This window comes from Camponotus vicinus, unplaced genomic scaffold (genome assembly GCF_025532165.1).
Source record: "Camponotus vicinus isolate PSW18456_S1 unplaced genomic scaffold, iyCamVici1.0 SCAF_14, whole genome shotgun sequence".
NCBI lineage: Eukaryota > Metazoa > Arthropoda > Insecta > Hymenoptera > Formicidae > Camponotus > Camponotus vicinus.
In genome coordinates, this window is record NW_028141950.1 from 14,967,466 (window position 1) to 14,988,012 (window position 20,547).

General features: G+C 35.1%; 2 protein-coding genes across 2 annotated transcripts in view; both read right to left on the reverse strand.

The window, feature by feature from the left end:
• The window catches only part of LOC145965129 (fatty acyl-CoA reductase 1-like), a 46,615-nt gene extending 45,093 nt beyond the window's left edge, over positions 1–1,522 (reverse strand). The window contains exons 1-2 of the mRNA XM_083088479.1: positions 1,226–1,522; positions 656–904 (exon numbers count right to left, since the gene is read on the reverse strand). Of these exons, the coding sequence (XP_082944605.1) occupies positions 656–904; positions 1,226–1,435 (459 nt within the window). The 5' untranslated portion in view covers positions 1,436–1,522. The remainder of the gene's footprint in view (positions 1–655; positions 905–1,225) is intronic.
• LOC145965792 (uncharacterized) overlaps positions 1–20,547 on the reverse strand; it is a 116,503-nt gene that overhangs the window by 84,576 nt on the left and 11,380 nt on the right. The gene's annotated exons all lie outside the window — the stretch shown is intronic.

Here is a 20,547-nt window from a genome sequence, read left to right on the forward strand (position 1 = left end):
ACAATTAATATTAAAATTATGCCTTATTTAAAATATTATAATTAAAAAGTTTATAGCAAAATATTTGAGGCATGTTCACAATTAATAAAGAAATCTGTCATGTGAGAACATTTCTTTAAGATACTTCAAGTAAACAATTTTGAAAAATATACCCCATAAAAAGTATTTTTAAATATAAAGATATAATGATAAGTATATACAGGGTGTCGCAGACTATCCATACACCCCTTTTAAAATGAAAATAAATGGCTTTTATCAAAAATCGCGAACAACTTTTAAGTAAATCAGGTACGCTCTATGAAATGGTTCTATGAAAAGTTTCTTATTTTTTCACGTACAATTCGAATCTGTAATAAAAAGTACCATGTTCCATAAAAAAAATTCAACTTCCGATTCGCATGGCGTATTTCCGGTCGGAATCAAAAGTTGAAAATATCACCATTTCATGGAGCATACCCGATTTACTTAAAAATTGTTCGCGATTTTTGATAAAAGCCATTTATTTTCATTTTAAAAGGGGTGTACAGGTGGTCTGAGACACCCTGTATATATCGCATAAAATCTCTTTATGGAAGATAATTTACACATTATAAAACAATATATGAGTTTTTCATGAATATGTGGGAATGCATAGAATTAATTTAAATTTACTTACTACTAAATTCTTCATATTTTCGGCTAAAATACATATATCTCTCGTTGATCTAGTATTAGCAAGGATAGCGTATTTTAAGCTGTCGTTAAATTTCACACTTGCTGCGTTATGAATTATTATAGTCACTCGTTCAATCAGCATTTGTCTATCGGCAACAGATAAATTTAAATTTTCTTGACTGATATCACCAAAAACTGGAATTAATTTCTTAAAATTTAAAGACTGCTTCTCTCGTAATTTGTCATACAACTAAAATGAAAAAATTATATTACATATAGAATATTTTTTTTTTTTAATTTGCCATAAATTTCTAAAATATTTTTAACTGTAAAAAATTGTATAATAGTTTGATGTGACTCCTACAATTTATTATTTTTTGTTTCTCAATGTTTTATCTTATATAATTTTACTTTTCTCTTCAAAGTTATTAAAATTAATTTAAGTAGAATGATGTGTTATAACAAAAATTATTCAGACAAATTTTATTTATTAATACATTATAATAATGTTTTAAAAATATGGTGTGTATACGTGTTTTATAAAAAATATTTCTTTCTATATCTAACTTACTGATAAACTTAACATTTTTTCAAGTCTTTCGTCAATGGTTATGCCTTTTTTCGGACGCATTAATACAAATATTTCTCGAACGTCCGGGCAAGATCTTAATATCTTCTCGATGTATACTTTGCCTATAAATCCTGTCGCGCCTGTCAAAAATATACTTTGTCCAGCGTAAAACGATGGAATCGACGTTGGATGAATTGTATTCTTATCCATTTATAAAAGTTATGAAAATGAAATAAACGGAATAGTATTAACAAGAGCAAAAAATATACGAACGTATATCTAAAAATTTTTGTTCTTTTTAAATCGATATCATTACTGAACAATAATCTGAGACTTCGATTATATATACATAATAAAGCTAAACACGTGACTGAAATTATATCCATAAATCGGAAATGCACCAGATCAAAGTTGATAGAATAAATACATACAACGAAGGCAAATTATGTCTTCATCGATCAAAGTCAACACAATAGCATAAAATCATGATATGTAATTTATTCTATTTAAGAGGATGCCGAAGTCGCAACCGAACTGTGATGGGAAGACGCCCTCACTTGAACATAACTAAAAGCGTTGGTACATTACCAATACTTATAATTATGTTACCGACAATATTATCTGGAATAAAAAGACATGCATATATTTTAGAAAGAGCATGTGAAAGCTTTATATTGTGTTTAATTGTGTTTATTGAAACAAAAAATATGTTGTATTTTCACTGCTCTATTGTCTCGCACAAACAACAATTTTAAAGCATAGATCTGTTTTTATTGCGTACATATTTAAACACTGTTTTTATTACGTACATATTTAAACATAATTCTATTATTGCTTTCATTACCTATGTCTCTTTATATATATATATATATATATATATATATATATATATATATATATATAATAAAAATATATTGTGAAAATATTTATAAATATTATATACTTATAAATTTTACAAATATACGATATTACATCAAACAATTTGCATAAAACATTTTATATTGTTAGCTTTTGATTATATCGATTTATTAAACGTCGTGCATAATTTGTAATTTGTAGAAAGTTATATACAAATATCTTTTTTATTGTATATATAGTGTCGCAGAGTACTATATATAAGCGCTTGTGAAGAGCGCAGTACATTGAACAAAAAAGTCCAATAGCATTTTACGATTTTCGCAATAATAACAGAAATATTAAATAAAATCGAACGAATGTTTATCTGCGTGTGTGTGTGTGTGTGTGTGTGTGTGTGTGTGTGAGAGAGAGAGAGAGAGAGAGAGAGAGAGAGAGAGAGAAGCGCTCGACCGTTCGAGTTATCGCATGTCCAAGCATCACGTGTCAAGCATTTTGTCGGCGCGCGGCAAAAGAAGGAACAGCGCGGCGCGGCAATGATGATGGTATGATGAATGACAACGGCGTGCTCCGCTATCCTTTCCCTTGCCGCGCACCGACAAAAATACCTGACACGTTGGACCATGCGATAGCTCGAACGGCCGAGCGCTTCTCTCTCTCTCTCTTTCTCTCTCTCTCTCTCTCACACACACACACACACACACACACACACACAAACACACACGCAGATACACATTCGTCCGATTTTATTTAATATTTCAATTATTATTGCGAAAATCGTAAAATGCTGAGACTTTTTTGTTCAATTTACTGCTTCTCATAAGCGCTTATATATAGTACTCTGCAACACTCTATATATACAATAAAAAGGATATTTACATCAAGCGACGCGGTAGCGTCGCGACGCCAAGTACATAAAAAGAAAATCCGAGCATTGAGAGTCACTGTTCTCGACGCGGCGCTACCAAGTACCTTATCCGGAATTTTGGGCCTAGTAAACTTTCGATTAAGATTATTTAGAATCTAAAGCCGTGATAAAAAATCTAATAGCACTTTTATTATATAATATAAATACAAGCTTTCGATTGCGACCAGTTTGAATAAAATTGGTGCAATCAATCCTGAGAAATGATAATCATATTCATTTATTGTGACATTTTATTTCTTCTCCAGACTCACGTACGTATGCTCCCACGCACACATACAAGGCGATTTTGTCCCTCAAGGCGCGTTTGCAACGCTCATGTACGATTATTCGTTCGAGTGCAAATATGCCTTAATAATAACATGCGTGTATACATGTGATTAAAGAGTATATAATGCGGAATAATGCAACAGTGTACAAAAATGTTATCTTCACAAATGAATATGAGTAAATATAAATAGTTAAAAATTTTTAAACTAAAAAATGAATTTACAATTATTAAAAAATTTTTAAAAACCACCCCTTGGGGGTGAAATCTAATATTTCAGAAACAGTGCACCACAAAAATATCAAACCTGTGCCGTTAGTTGAGGTTTCTACAAAGACTAATTTAGCGTATAATAATAATTTTTAAAAACCACCCCTCGTGGGTGAAATCTAATATTTCAGAAACGGTGCACCACAAAAATATGAAACCTGTACTGTTAGTTATGACTTGTAGAAAGACTAATTAAGCGTATAATAACAATTTTTAAAAACCACTCTTTGTGGGTGAAATCTAATATTTCAGAAACGATGCATCACAAAAATATAAAACCTGTGCCGTTAGTTAAGGTTTCTACAAATACTAATTTACCGTATAATAACAATTTTTAAAAACCACTCCTTGGGGGTAAAATTTAATATTTCAGAAACGGTGAGCCACAAAAATATAAAACTTGTGCCGTTAGATAAGAACTGTAAAAAGACTAATTTACCGTATAATGATAATTTTTAAAAACCATCCTTTGGGGATGAAATCTAACACTTTAGAAATGGTATACCACAAAAATATAAAACCTGTACTGTTAGTTATGACATGTAGAAAGACTAATTAAGCGTATAATAACAATTTTTAAAAACCACCCTTTGGGGGTGAAATCTAATATTTCAGAAACGATGCATCACAAAAATATGAAACCTGTGCCGTTAGTTAAGGTTTCTACAAAGACTAATTAAGCGTATAATGATAATTTTTAAAAACCACCCCTTGGGGGTGAAATCTAATATTACAGAAACGGTGCACCATAAAAATATAAAACCTGTACTATTAGTTATGACTTGTAGAAAGATTAATTAAGTATATAATAACAATTTTTAAAAATGTCCCCTCGGGGGTGAAATCTAATATTTCAGAAACGGTGTGTCACAAAAATATAAAACTTATACCGTTAAATAATACTTGTAGAAAGATTAATTTACCGTATAATAACAATTTTTAAAAACCACCCCTTGGGGGTGAAATCTAATATTTCAGAAACGATGAATCACAAAAATATAAAACCTGTACTGTTAGTTAAGGTTTCTACAAAGACTAATTAAGCGTATAATAACAATTTTTAAAAACCACTCTTTGGGGGTGAAATCTAATATTTCAGAAACGATGCATCACAAAAATATAAAACCTGTGCCGTTAGTTAAGGTTTCTACAGAGACTAATTTACCGTATAATAACAATTTTTAAAAACCACTCCTTGGGGGTAAAATTTAATATTTCAGAAACGGTGAGCCACAAAAATATAAAACCTGTGCCGTTGAGGTTTCTACAAAGACTAATTTAACGTATAATAACAATTTTTAAAAACCACCCCTTGGGGTGAAATCTAATATTTCAGAAATGGTGCACCACAAAAATATAAAACCTGTGCCGTTAGTTAAGATTTCTACAAAGACTGATTTAGCGTATAATGATAATTTTTAAAAACCACCCCTTGGGGGTGAAATCTAATATTACAGAAACGGTGCACCATAAAAATATAAAACCTGTACTATTAGTTATGACTTGTAGAAAGATTAATTTACCGTATGATAACAATTTTTAAAAACCACCCTTTGGGGGTGAAATCTAATATTTCAGAAACGGTGCACCACAAAAATATAAAACCTGCACTATTAGTTATGATTTGTAGAAAGTCTGATTAAGTATATAATAACAATTTTTAAAAATCTCCCCTCGGGGGTGAAATCTAATATTTCAGAAACGGTGTGTCACAAAAATATAAAACTTATACCGTTAAATAAGACTTGTAGAAAGATTAATTTACCGTATAATAACAATTTTCAAAAACCACCCCTTGGGGGTGAAATCTAATATTTCAGAAACGATGCATCACAAAAATATAAAACCTGTACTGTTAGTTATGACATGTAGAAAGACTAATTAAGCGTATAATAACAATTTTTTTAAACCACCCTTTGGGGGTGAAATCTAATATTTCAGAAACGATGCATCACAAAAATATAAAACCTGTGCCGTTAGTTAAGGTTTCTACAAAGACTAATTTAGCGTATAATAATAATTTTTAAAAACCACCCCTTGGGTTTGAAATCTAATATTTTAGAAACGGTATACCACAAAAACATAAAACCTGTGCCGTTAGTTAAGGTTTCTACAAAGACTAATTTACCGTATAATAAAAATTTTTAAAGACCACCCCTTGGGGGTGAAATTTAATATTTCAGAAACGGTGAGCCACAAAAATATAAAACCTGTGCCGTTAGTTGAGGTTTCTACAAAGACTAATTTATCGTATAATAACAATTTTTAAAAACCATCCCTTGGGGATGAAATTTAATATTTCAGAAACGGCGAGCCACAAAAATATAAAACCTGTGCCGTTAGTTGAGGTTTCTACAAAGACTAATTTACCGTATAATAACAATTTTTAAAAACCACCCCTTGGGGTGAAATCTAATATTTCAGAAACGGTGCACCACAACAATATAAAACCTGTGCCGTTATATAAGAATTGTAAAAAGACTAATATACCGTATAATGATAATTTTTAAAAACCACCCTTTGAGGATGAAATCTAATACTTTAAAACGGTATACCACAAAAATATAAAACCTATGCCGTTAGTTAAGATTTCTACAAAGACTAATTTAGCGTGTAATGATAATTTTTAAAAACCACCCCTTGGGGGTGAAATCTAATATTACAGAAACGGTGCACTATAAAAATATAAAACCTGTACTATTAGTTACGACTTGTAGAAAGATTAATTTACCGTATGATAACAATTTTTAAAAACCACCCTTTGGGGGTGAAATCTAATATTTCAGAAACGGTGCACCACAAAAATATAAAACCTGCACAATTAGTTATGATTTGTAAAAAGACTAATTAAGTATATAATAACAATTTTTAAAAATCTCCCCTCGGGTGTGAAATCTAATATTTCAGAAACAGTGTGCCACAAAAATATAAAACTTATACCGTTAAATAATACTTGTAGAAAGATTAATTTACCGTATAATAACAATTTTTAAAAACCACCCCTTGGGGGTGAAATCTAATATTTCAGAAACGAGCATCATAAAAATATAAAACTTATGCTGTTAAATAAGACTTGTAAAAAGACTAATTTACCGTATAATGACAATTTTTAAATACCACCCTTTGAGGGTGTAATCTAATGTTGCAGAAACGGTGTACCACAAAAATATAAAACATGTGCCGTCATTTAAGACTTATAGGGAGACTAATTTACTATGCAGTAACAATTTTCAAAAATAAAAAAGTATCCCTAAAAATAATATGCAAATATTTTCCCCCAAAAAATAATTTAAAGAAAGGGTATAAAATTTTACAAAAAGGTGTGAAATCCCTCAAAAAAAAACCTTACATAGATCTCGATATCGGTCTGACATCCGACTGCCTAACGCCGGTGCATCTAACTCGAGGTAGAGAGGAGAGCTACCTCGGACGAGAATTCTCGTCGGCACGGCGTTCCCGGGAACATTCCATCTGAAACCGGGAATCGTAACAACATTTCTACGAAAACGATGTTACGATCCGCGCAAAAACCCAGGGCTAGACCGATCGCCCATACGCGCGACAAAAACTAGACACGCGCTACGTCAAACGGTCATTGACCGCAGAGAATTGTAAACACGCACGGTATACAAGTATCATAGCGTGCGAACGCGTGGCGAGATATATCGAAACGCGACTTAAAGCTGCACATCTCGCGAACCGAATCCGATTGCAGGCGAACGAATCGACGAGTAGTTCGCACTCGCCTATTATATCCACGCGACACGAACAACAGTGTAACACTCAATAAACTATAATTCTTTTGTTTTTCTCATTTACACACGCTCTCGTTTATTTCGACCGCCCACCGAACTCTGATCCCGACTCCGACAATCCGACGGCAAATCGCGCGGAAGTCGTCCGTGACAAAATTAAAACGCATTTTATATTTTTTCAGAGAAAATTGATTTTTAAAATATTTAATGAGAATTAGGATTCTTTTAATTCTTAAAACACTTTTTATATAATGTATATAATTTAAAAAAAAAGTTTTACGCAAGTTTTAAATCGCACAGTCTTTAAATCGAAGTAAGTTATGAAAACTTGGCGTGCCCGGATTTTTTACATTATAAACAAATATATCTCCAATAAAATGTAAAATATTAGACATTATGTAATTAAATATTTAATCTGTATTTGATTACGATCCGGGCACGCCAAGTTTTCATAACTTACTTCGATTTAAAGACTGTGCGATTTAAAACTTGCGTAGAACTTTTTTTTTAAATTATATACATTATATAAAAAGTGTTAAGAATTAAAAGAATCCTTATTCTCATTAAATATTTTAAAAATCAATTTTCTCTGAATAAATATAAAATGCGTTTTAATTTCTTAGGGATAATTTATGTATAATATTTCTACTGTATAAAATTGATATTTCACGGCAAATATTATATCAAATTTACAAATTGCTCTTAAGTACTTGGCTAATAGTAATTATTGATTTCATATTTAGTTTTGATATTTTATTTTTTAATATTTTTTTATAAAAATTATTTGTTGAGGTTTTGTTGTTTAGGAAAATGATTTTTTGAGGGAAAATTACTGTAAAAAATTATTTTTAAGGAATTTTTTTATTAAAGATGCATACAAAGTAGAATATTTTTTATGTACTTGGCGTATTTTTTCTACCTTTGTAAGGTTTTTTTTAAAGGTATAACTCTACAAATTACAAATTATGCACGACGTTTATTAAATCAATGTAATCAGAAGCTAACAATATAAAATGTTTAATGTAAATTGTTTGATGTAATGTAAAATTTATAAATAATACTTATAAATATTTTCATAATACATTCTTTGCCTCAAAAGCATCAAAATAATAGATTTATATCGATAATATAATAGGCCCTTTCATCGCCCATTTCCATAAGACGCAACCATAATATGTATTTTTTTCGTCTCTCCGATACAAACGAGATATTTATACTGACAATGAGGCATCTTTTTCTAACGATATTCCAATGAATATCATTAGAAAAAGATGCCTCATTGTCAGTATTCATTGGAATATCGTTAGAAAAAGATGCCTCATTGTCAGTATAAATATTTCGTTTGTATCGGAGAGACGAAAAAAATACATATTATGGTTGCGTCTTATGGAAATGGGCGATGAAAGGGCCTATTATATTATCGATATAAATCTATTATTTTGATGCTTTTGAGGCAAAGAATGTATTATGAAAATATTTATAAGTATTATTTATAAATTTTACATTACGTCAAACAATTTACATAAAACATTTTATATTGTTAGCTTCTGATTATATTGATTTAATAAACGTCGTGCATAATTTGTAATTTGTAGAGTTATACCTTTAAAAAAAACCTGACAATGAGGCATCTTTGGAATATCGTTAGAAAAAGATGCCTCATTGTCAGTATAAATCGTGATATGAGTAAAAAAAAATCGTGATATGAGTAAAATATCGTGATGAGTAAAAAAAAATCGTGATATGAGTAAAAAAAAAGAAAATGTAAGATGATATATGAATAATTTACCACTTTAGAAAAGGCAATTTACTTTTAATTTAAAAAAAATGTTGCTTCATACATTTTACATTATTGAAATATTTTTCCTTACAAGGATTTCCTTCTAAGGCTATAGTTTATAGAAGTGTAGCGAAAGCTGCAGCATAAATTTCACAGCATATGCTATCAAGTTGTTGAAGCTTTTCAAATATTATTATTTCTAGGCAACGGCGATGAAAGTAATTTTTTAGGCACCAATTTATGTACAGCCGAGTAGGTATCGTACATTCAAAGCTTGGTGTCATCCAAAAAATCGCCAGCGATCACTATAGTTTGCTCTAATAATTTGTTAACTTTTATATGATATATGATATGCTATAATTATATAAGAATTATCGAAATATAGCACACTTTAAAATAAGAATCATCTTTTATAACGCTTAAAAATCGGTCCAATGATTCATCTTATCTGGATTTTTATTCTTATTAAACATGCTTTTTAGTTTAGGCAGTGTCTATGATCTCTGAATTAAATTTCGCTACCAGAATGCACATGCAATTATATCTAATGTAAAATATTTTTGAAAATAACCAGCATACCAGCAAATTAAGATCACCTCTGGATTTTTTTTGAATAACCAGCACCCGAGTTAAATCGCCTCTGGGTTTTGTTTAAATCAGCACACGAATTAGATCGCCTCTGGATTTTTTTTTGAATAATTAGCTCACGAATAGATCGCCTCTGAAATAAATATTTTAACAATTAGAGCGCACATGCAAACCGCTTCTGGTATAAAATCTTTCTAATAATAACCAGCCCACGAATAAATAGCCTCTGGATTTTTTTTGAATAACCAGCACACGAATTAAATCACTTCTGGACTTTTTAAACCAGCGCACGAACTAGATCGCCTCTGGATTTTTTTTTCAATAATCAGCTCACGAATAGATCGCCTCTGAAATAAATATTTTAATAATCAGAGCGCACATGCAAACCGCATCTGGTATGAAATATTTCTAAAAATAACCAGCACACGAATTAAATCGCCTCTGGACTTTTTAAACCAGCGCACGAATTAGATCACCTCTGGATTTTTTTCAATAATCAGCTCACGAATAGATCACCTCTGAAATAAATATTTTAATAATCAGAGCGCAAATGCAAACCGCATCTGGTATGAAATATTTCTAAAAATAATCAGCACACAAATTAAACCGCCTCTGGATTTTTTAAACCAGCGCACGAATAAGATCGTCTCTGGATTTTATTTCAATAATCAGCTCACGAATAAATCGCCTCTGAAATAAATATTTTAATAATCAGAGCGCACATGCAAACCGCATCTGGTATGAAATATTTCTAAATATAACCAGCACACGAATTAAATCGCCTCTGGACTTTTTAAACCAGCGCACGAATTGGATCACCTTTGGATTTTTTTTCAATAATCAGCTCACGAATAGATCACCTCTGAAATTAATATTTTAATAATCAGAGCGCACATGCAAACCGCATCTGGTATGAAATATTTCTAAAAATAACCAGCACACAAATTAAACCACCTCTGGATTTTTTAAACCTGCGCACGAATAAGATCGTCTATGGATTTTTTTTCAATAATTAGCTCACGAATAGATCGCCTCTGAAATAAATATTTTAATAATCAGAGCGCACATGCAAACCGCATCTGGTATGAAATATTTCTAAATATAACCAGCACACGAATTAAATCGCCTCTGGATTTTTTAAAACAGCGCACAAATTAGATCGTCTCTGGATTCTTTTCCAATAATAAGCTCACGAATAGATCGCCTCTGAAATAAATATTTTAATAATCACAGCGCACATGCAAACCGCATCTGGTATGAAATATTTCTAAAAATAACCAGCACAAGAATTAAATCGTTTCTGGATTTTTTTAAACCAGCGCACGAACTAGATTGCTTCTGGATTTTTTTTCAATAATCAGATCACGAATAGATCGCCTCTGAAATAAATATTTTAATAATCAGAGCGCACATGCAAACCGCATCTGGTATGAAATATTTCTAAAAATAACCAGCACACGAATTAAATCGCCTCTGGACTTTTTAAACCAGCGCACGAATTAGATCACCTCTGGATTTTTTTCAATAATCAGCTCACGAATAGATCACCTCTGAAATAAATATTTTAATAATCAGAGCGCAAATGCAAACCGCATCTGGTATGAAATATTTCTAAAAATAACCAGCACACAAATTAAACCGCCTCTGGATTTTTTAAACCAGCGCACGAATAAGATTGTCTCTGGATTTTTTTTCAATAATCAGCTCACGAATAAATCGCCTCTGAAATAAATATTTTAATAATCAGAGCGCACATGCAAACCGCATCTGGTATGAAATGTTTCTAAAAATAACCAGCACACGAATTAAATCGCCTCTGGTCTTTTTAAACCAGCGCACGAACTAGATTGCCTCTGGATTTTTTTTCAATAATCAGCTCACGAATAGATCGCCTCTGAAATAAATATTTTAATAATCAGAGCGCACATGCAAACCGCATCTGGTATGAAATATTTCTAAAAATAACCAGCACACTAATTAAATCGCCTCTGGACTTTTTAAACCAGCACACGAATTAGATCACCTCTGGATTTTTTTCAATAATCAGCTCACGAATAGATCACCTCTGAAATAAATATTTTAATAATCAGAGCGCAAATGCAAACCGCATCTGATATGAAATATTTCTAAAAATAACCAGCACACAAATTAAACCGCCTCTGGATTTTTTAAACCAGCGCACGAACTAGATTGCTTCTGGATTTTTTTTCAATAATCAGCTCACGAATAGATCGCCTCTGAAATAAATATTTTAATAATCAGAGCGCACATGCAAACCGCATCTGGTATGAAATATTTCTAAAAATAACCAGCACACGAATTAAATCGCCTCTGGACTTTTTAAACCAGCGCACGAATTAGATCACCTCTGGATTTTTTTCAATAATCAGCTCACGAATAGATCACCTCTGAAATAAATATTTTAATAATCAGAGCGCAAATGCAAACCGCATCTGGTATGAAATATTTCTAAAAATAACCAGCACACAAATTAAACCGCCTCTGGATTTTTTAAACCAGCGCACGAATAAGATTGTCTCTGGATTTTTTTTCAATAATCAGCTCACGAATAAATCGCCTCTGAAATAAATATTTTAATAATCAGAGCGCACATGCAAACCGCATCTGGTATGAAATGTTTCTAAAAATAACCAGCACACGAATTAAATCGCCTCTGGTCTTTTTAAACCAGCGCACGAACTAGATTGCCTCTGGATTTTTTTTCAATAATCAGCTCACGAATAGATCGCCTCTGAAATAAATATTTTAATAATCAGAGCGCACATGCAAACCGCATCTGGTATGAAATATTTCTAAAAATAACCAGCACACTAATTAAATCGCCTCTGGACTTTTTAAACCAGCGCACGAATTAGATCACCTCTGGATTTTTTTCAATAATCAGCTCACGAATAGATCACCTCTGAAATAAATATTTTAATAATCAGAGCGCAAATGCAAACCGCATCTGATATGAAATATTTCTAAAAATAACCAGCACACAAATTAAACCGCCTCTGGATTTTTTAAACCAGCGCACGAATAAGATTGTCTCTGGATTTTTTTTCAATAATCAGCTCACGAATAAATCGCCTCTGAAATAAATATTTTAATAATCAGAGCGCACATGCAAACCGCATCTGGTATGAAATGTTTCTAAAAATAACCAGCACACGAATTAAATCGCCTCTGGATTTTTTAATCCATCGCACGAATTAGATCATCTCTGGATTCTTTTCCAATAATCAGCTCACGAATAGATCGCCTCTGAAATAAATATTTTAATAATCAGAGCGCACATGCAAACCGCATCTGCTATGAAATATTTCTAAAAATAACCAGAACACGAATTAAATCGCCTCTGGATTTTTTTAAACCAGCGCACGAATTAGATCGCCTCTGAATTTTTTTTCAATAATCAGCTCACGAATAGATCGCCTCTGAAATAAATATTTTAATAATCAGAGCGTACATGCAAACCGCATCTGGTATGAAATATTTCTAAAAATAACCAGCACACGAATTAAATCGCTTCTGGATTTTATTAAACCAGCGGGTAATTATTTAAAAGAACGGCAACCTCCCCGATGACTTTGACCTTGACATATGTGGTCAAGGTCATGATCCTGAGTAATCTCCAAAAAGTTTTAGCTGGCGGTCATTGTTTATTAAGAAGTTATTAACAATTTAATTCTGTAGTAAAAACAGTAAAAACATGCATGGTACCAAAATGGTAAAGGTTGATATTCTTCCCCGTGGGAGTCCACCTTGTCGTGGTGGGGAGGCTTAAGGGATCTTGGTCGCTGGGATCGGTCCTTGGACCAACCCTGTGGAATATAACTTACGACTGGGCGCTCCGTACCCCCTTGGAAGAAGGTTGCGTCGTCCTCGGATACGCGGACGACACCCTCATATTATCTAGAGCAGAATCCATAAAGGTAGCAATCGCAAAAGCCAGTCTACAAACTGATAAAATACTCAGACGGATTAAAAAACTAGGATTACAGATTGCCGTGAGTAAAACCGGCGTGATTATATTTGATACTAGAGATAAAGATAAAGACTATATGTACAATAATATCTACAACATAAGAATAAATCGCGAGGTAGTCACAATAAGCTCTACTATTAAGTATCTAGGATTACTGCTAGACAGAAATTGGAGATTCCTCGAGCATTTCAACTATATCGAGGAGAAAGTCTCTCGAGTTACCAGGGCACTATGTGCGTTAATGCCCAACTTAAGGGATCCACGCGAGAAGAGGAGAAGACTTTACGCACCCGTCATCGGTTCAATTATAAATTACGGTGCTCCCATTGGAGCACTGCTACCAATAGGAAGATACGTGATAAACTGCGACGTATCCAAAGAACTATATCCATACGTGTTATTGCGGGATACCGCACAATATCCGCGGATGCTTCCCTTCTTCTCGCGAGGATTATTCCCGCCGACATCCATGCGGCATATCTTCGAAGAGTATTCCTGCGCGCACAGGATTTGAAGAGGCAAGGACTGTGGAATAAGCTCGAGGAACGAGAAATCAAAAGAGACGAGGAAATACTCTTAAGGCGGCAATGGCAAATCCTATTACAACGGCAAGATGTGGCAGGGGCACGCACATGTCGCGCCATTGCTCCACTTCTAGATCAGTGGCTCTCCAGGAACCATGGAATGTTGACTTTCCACATGACACAATTACTTGCGGAACATGGCTGCTTCTATTCCTACCTCTACCGAATTGGTAGAGTCGAGACAGCCATATGTCCCTTCTGTGAAATGGAAGAGGACTTCCCTGATCACACACTACAGCGATGTGAAGCATGGGAAGAGGAGAGAGAGTTATTACGCTGCTCTATTGGCCAGGATCTGTCACTGAGTACAATCATATCGAAGATCCTGGAATCTGCGGAAAACTGGGAAGCATTCCTCACATTTTCGGAGAGGGTAATGCTCGCAAAAGAAGAAGATGAACGCGCACGTGAGCGCCTGAGAGAGAATAGTGTGGATACTAACTAATACACTACTTATACTTATACATAACCACTAGGTTTACCTAGTGGATATCCCTGACTAAGACTATCAGCCTCTCGATTACGACACGGAATAGAAGGTCCTCAACACTATACACCTAGACACACACACACATTGGGTACACATATCATTAGGAGACATGGAGGGCGGAGGAATAGAGTAGGAGTGGGTTGGGGGGTAGGGTTTTTGGGGTTTGGAGTAGGGGGTTTGGGATTCATTCATTCATTTATTCATTCATTCATTCATTCACTCACTTACTCATTCACATACAAACACACAGTCACACCCACATTTACACATTTTATATACACATACATTGGACCATGGAAGATCCTGTATTTCGCAGGTAGCTAGATATTGCGTAATGGTATTACCAACAAATTGATCATTCGACTTTTTGTGTCTTGAAATGAAACGTCCTAATTACACACACATAGAGCCACACACACACTACACGCACAAGTACACGTATACAGGGACATGAATTTACCGGGGTCATTACGGAGGGAAGTTGGGTAGGAGATTGGAGTGGAGTGGGGGGAAGGGATATTTTGGGGGTTTTGGTGTGGATCGGGGTTGGGATCATTCATTCAATCATCTTTTCATCATCACACTTGCACACTTACACTCATACACATGCATGCATGTGTCATACACAAACATGCACATTTGAATCTACACTTACACACACACATTTTTTTTTTGTTTACCGTACGGAGGGCAGGGGAAATGCAGAATCCCGGTCACCTCCCAGTAAGGGGAGAGGACCAGAATCCAGCCTTATGCACACCCCCCGAGCCAGCCTCGGGGGTAGTGTGGGGCTCTCCCTCCTCCTGCGGAGGGCCTACCCACTAAAACCCCTGTCCGACGGGGTCCTAAAGGACCCAGTGGAAAACATTCTTCATGTTATCCTATAATCAACCCCTAGGGGAACCGGGAACCATATCTTCCCCAGGGGCTGAGGACCTAGCACGAAGACGTGCACTCTGGTGCTGATTGATTCTAAATTATTTTCTTCTGTTCCAGGTATCCAAGGACCAAGTGTTAAGCTGACCAGGACCACAACCACCAAAGGAAGGATGCAACAACCGAACAATTGGGCATCAACGCAGTATCATCATAGGTAAGTATAGGTAAGTATACTATTCTCACCTACTATATACATATTTACATATACAGGGTGAGCCATTTTAATTAACGCACGCAATTATTTCGGAAACAAAGCATTTTAGAAAAAAATGTTTCAGACAAAAGTTTTATGGTTTCGAGGAGGCCATAAGATGGTATCATTGGTTTGACACTGAAGAGTCATTTGAAGGTCACGTGAAGGTCACTTCAATTTTTTTAAATGGAACACCCTATATATTTTTGCACAATCTTGTAGCTTATCTCGAGATCTTTCCAAAACACTATAATTAAGTACCTTTTCGTTAAGTACTTTTTGAGTTATGAGGCTTGAAATAATTTCTTAATTTTACATAAACCGTAAAATGTGTTTTGGAAAGCTCTCGAGATAAGCTACAAGAGTGTGCAAAAATATATAGGGTGTTCCATTTAAAAAAATTGAAGTGACCTTCACGTGACCTTCAAATGACTCTTCAGTGTCAAACCAATGACACCATCTTATGGCCCCCTCGAAACCATAAAACTTTTGTCTGAAACATTTTTCTCTAAAATGCTTTGTTTCCGAAATAATTGCGTGCGTTAATTAAAATGGCTCACCCTGTATACATATTTACATGTTATACATACTACTAATTAGCCTATACATATATACATACATATACACATTCACACATACATATACACATACACATACATTTTCATATGTACACATGTACAGGCCTAATTCTATTTTACAGACAGTTATTAGTTTAAGTACTATCTGTGCTGCTACGAATGCTTACGCGCTATTTCTATACGTGTCTCTTGCGCTCTAGTATCGATATGCGTACTTTTCTTTTCTTTCTTTAAGAAATACTTAATCGCGTGCACTAAAGGTCGGCATTCATTCTATTAAATTAAATAATAATTAAATTATATAAAGAGATAAAATTTAATGAATAAATTCTTGGCTCGCGTACGTGCGCGCTTCGCGTGTGTGCGTATGACGTCGACCGTCCACATACATACCGCGACACCATTCCTACCGGTGCGTGTACAATAACAGACCTCTTGTCGCGTTGAGTTATAATCGTGAATAAACGTAAAGACAAACGCAAAAAAGGCCAATTAAAGGTAAATAAAAAGAAGGTAAACAATTTAAATTTATATAGAATTTAATACAATTTAATATATAATTAAAAAATATCACAAATGTATGTGTACACACACACACACGCGGGGGGGGTGCAAGGTGGGCCTTCGGTCCCCTCTCCCGCAACCACCCCGCCGGTAGGCAAGGTGGATCTTGCTTTACAACTTACAGCATATATCCATTGTGATTGAACTCTTCGCAATGCGTCCCCTACCGGCGGGGTGGTTGCGGGAGGGGGGCCGAAGGCACACCTTGCACCCCCCGCGCGTGTGTGTGTGTATGTGTACACATACATTTGTGATATTTTTTAATTGTATTAAATGTATTTAAAATAATTTTTAATTAATTTAAAACTAAATTTTGCTTGGAAATGGACCTTGCTTTGCGTGAACTTCAATTGCTCACAACTTTTTAACAAACAAAGACTGCCAAATAAAACTTTTTCGAGGTTACTCAGGATCATGAACTTGACCACATATGTCAAGGTCAAAGTCATCGGTGAGGTTGCCGTTCTTCTAGATAATTACCCTAAAATCTTTTGCATGTTACTCAGGACAGTGATCTTGATAACATATGTCAAGGTGAAGCTCATCGGAGATGAGTCCCCTAATATCAACCTTTACCATCTTGGTACCGTGCATGTTTTTACTGTTTTTACTACAGAATTAAATTGTTAATAACTTCTTAATAAACAATGACCGCCAACTAAAACTTTTTGGAGGTTACTCAGGATCATGACCTTGACTACATATGTCAAGGTCAAAGTCATCGGTGAGATTGCCGTTCTTCTAGATAATTAACGAGAAATGTTCTCTCCTAGCCCGGCGCACCGTTCGCACCCATTGTCGACGCTCTATGTTGACGAATCCAGGAATTTCCATTTCGTCCTGGAACTATAAAATAATCTATTTTTAAAAAAATACACAATTTTTCACAATTTTCCCGCAACCACAAAATATTCGCAAAAACGATACATTCCACAGGAAAGTCAGCTTCAGGAACATGATGCATAACATGTCAAACATTTATTTTCCACTCGGGATAGATATTTACGCGAACCATTTTTTTTTAATTTGGCACTTCTTGACTCGCGCACTGTCCGCAACTTTGTAACGAGGCAACGAGGTCTCGGCGCGAGATTTTATAGTAGAGATGTAGCATTATCACCATATCAAAAACGCGTCGTAAGACAAAAGTATACGCGGTCCCATGCAACTCAGCATGATATAATATAATATTAATATTATCTTATCGCGACTTTGTGAGGAGACAATCGTATCGGTACGAAACTAAAATAGGGACGTATCATTATCGCTTTACCAAAAACGCGTCGTAAGACAAAAGTATGCATGTTCCCATGCAACTTAGCATGATATAATATAACGCTATAATATAATGCGTTAACCCTGATCGAATGGTTATTGAACGGTCATTGAACGCTCGTCGAACAGAAATGAACGCCCGTCGAACAGAAACGAACGACCGTCGAACGGCTATCGAACGACTGTTGAACGACCGTCGAACGGAAACGAACGACCGTCGAACGGTCATCGAACGGTAATTGAACGGCTATCGAACGGTAATTGAACGGCTATCGAACGGTAATTGAACGGTCATCGAACGGAAATGAACGACCGTCGAACGGAAACGAACGACCATCGAACGGTCATCGAACGGAAACGAACGACCATCAAACGCCCGTCGAACGGAAACGAACTCCCGTCGAACGGAAATGAACGGAAATGAACGCCCGTCGAACGGCTATCGAACGGAAATGAACGCTCATCGAACGGAAATGAACGGCTATCGAACGACCGTCGAATGGAAATGAACGACCGTCGAACGGCTATCAAACGCCCGTCGAACGGAAACGAACGCCCGTCGAACGGAAATGAACGGAAATGAACGCCCGTCGAACGGCTATCGAACGGAAATGAACGGTCATCGAACGACTGTCGAACGGAAATGAACGGAAATGAACGGAAATCAACGACTATCAAACGCAAAACTATATTCAATTATCAAACAATTATTTAAATGTATTACCATGAATCGAAATACAATATCTAATGACAGCTGTGTCACGTACGGAAACACGATATTGCCCACATGCATAGATAAGGAAAAGGAAAGAAAGGAGAGAATAAGAAAGACGATAAAAATATATTGCATCATCAATTTATTATAAATATGGATTCGATGAATCATTATCATGATGTTTCAACCACCAATTATAAATCTTAAATATATTTTGTAAAGCGCAATTTTTTATATGATTTTCACAACGCACAATATTCTTAACATCTAACTTATTTAAAGAAGCTACATCCTCATAGTCTGCATCCAAAGTTTCAAAAATAACATCGTTTCTCGCATCATCGTCCAGTATATCGGCCAGCCATTGTCGTTTTTCGTGCCCTTTAACATATACGAGAGGTGACGTATCATCCTCCTCCGTTGCACTCATCACTGCCGTCGTAATTAAACGTTTCGATTTCCAATATGAAACGTGTCCATCATCCCACGATGATCCATGGTGATTTTTAATCAGCCATAAAACCTGGCATTTCTCAGATTTTGTGAGCGTGCCATGGTACGGGACATGTAAAAATGTAATGAGAAAGTATGGATCCTTTTCTCAGAACCGCAGCTTCTTTCACGACAAAATTTCTCCCGATAATAAATCCTTATAAATCCACAAACGTTGGAGCAGCCATGATGACAAGATCCGATCGCAGACTGATGTCGATCGTCAAACATCTAAATCTTTTATATTTTTCTTCATGCGCATTGGAGGGGATATTTGCTGACTTATGTAATTTTGCGGACTACATTGGTCAATGGATTATATTCGACAACCCGATCGTGCAAGATGAGACAATAGGCGGTAGTATTCGCCGGTATATTTTCCCTGCATTCAAACTCTATTCTCACGTCCACGGTAGCAGTTTTGACAGACTCGTTTTGTCGCGAGCAATCAATGATAGCGAGAGGACCGCAACGTAGAAACTTTGAAATGGTTAATAGCGTGGTGCTATTATCGCATCCGTAATAAGATTTGCGAAAATGAGAGTACATGTCGAATAGGACGGCGAATCTATTTTTTTCAAAATCTAAATTTAAATCATCGTAGGGATAAAATTCCGAGTTTAAATAGAGTTTAACGTTGGTCAATTTGCAGTCATCGAATAATGTAACATCTTGTGACACTGAATTCTTTTTACCAGTTTGCAGTGCAAAGATCACGTATCGTGGTTTCTCTAGTTGGGAGGCGGCTTCCACGGTCCACGAATGCCTAGTCGTGCTATGTAGCAGAGGAAATTCATATAGATCCCAAGATCGGAAACTCATGTTCAAGTATCGTCCGCTTTCCAACATTCGTAACATCGACAATTTATTAATCTCGTTCAATATTACATGAGACATACGCCACTTGTTGCGTAGAAGAGTCGTGCACGACAAACAAGCGTACTATTCACATTTAAACCCACGTATACGTAAACACAAACGAACATACCCATGCATCCTCTCTCTCTCTCTCTCTCTCTCTCTCGCTCGCTCTCTCTCTCTCTTGCTCGAGCTCTCGCGC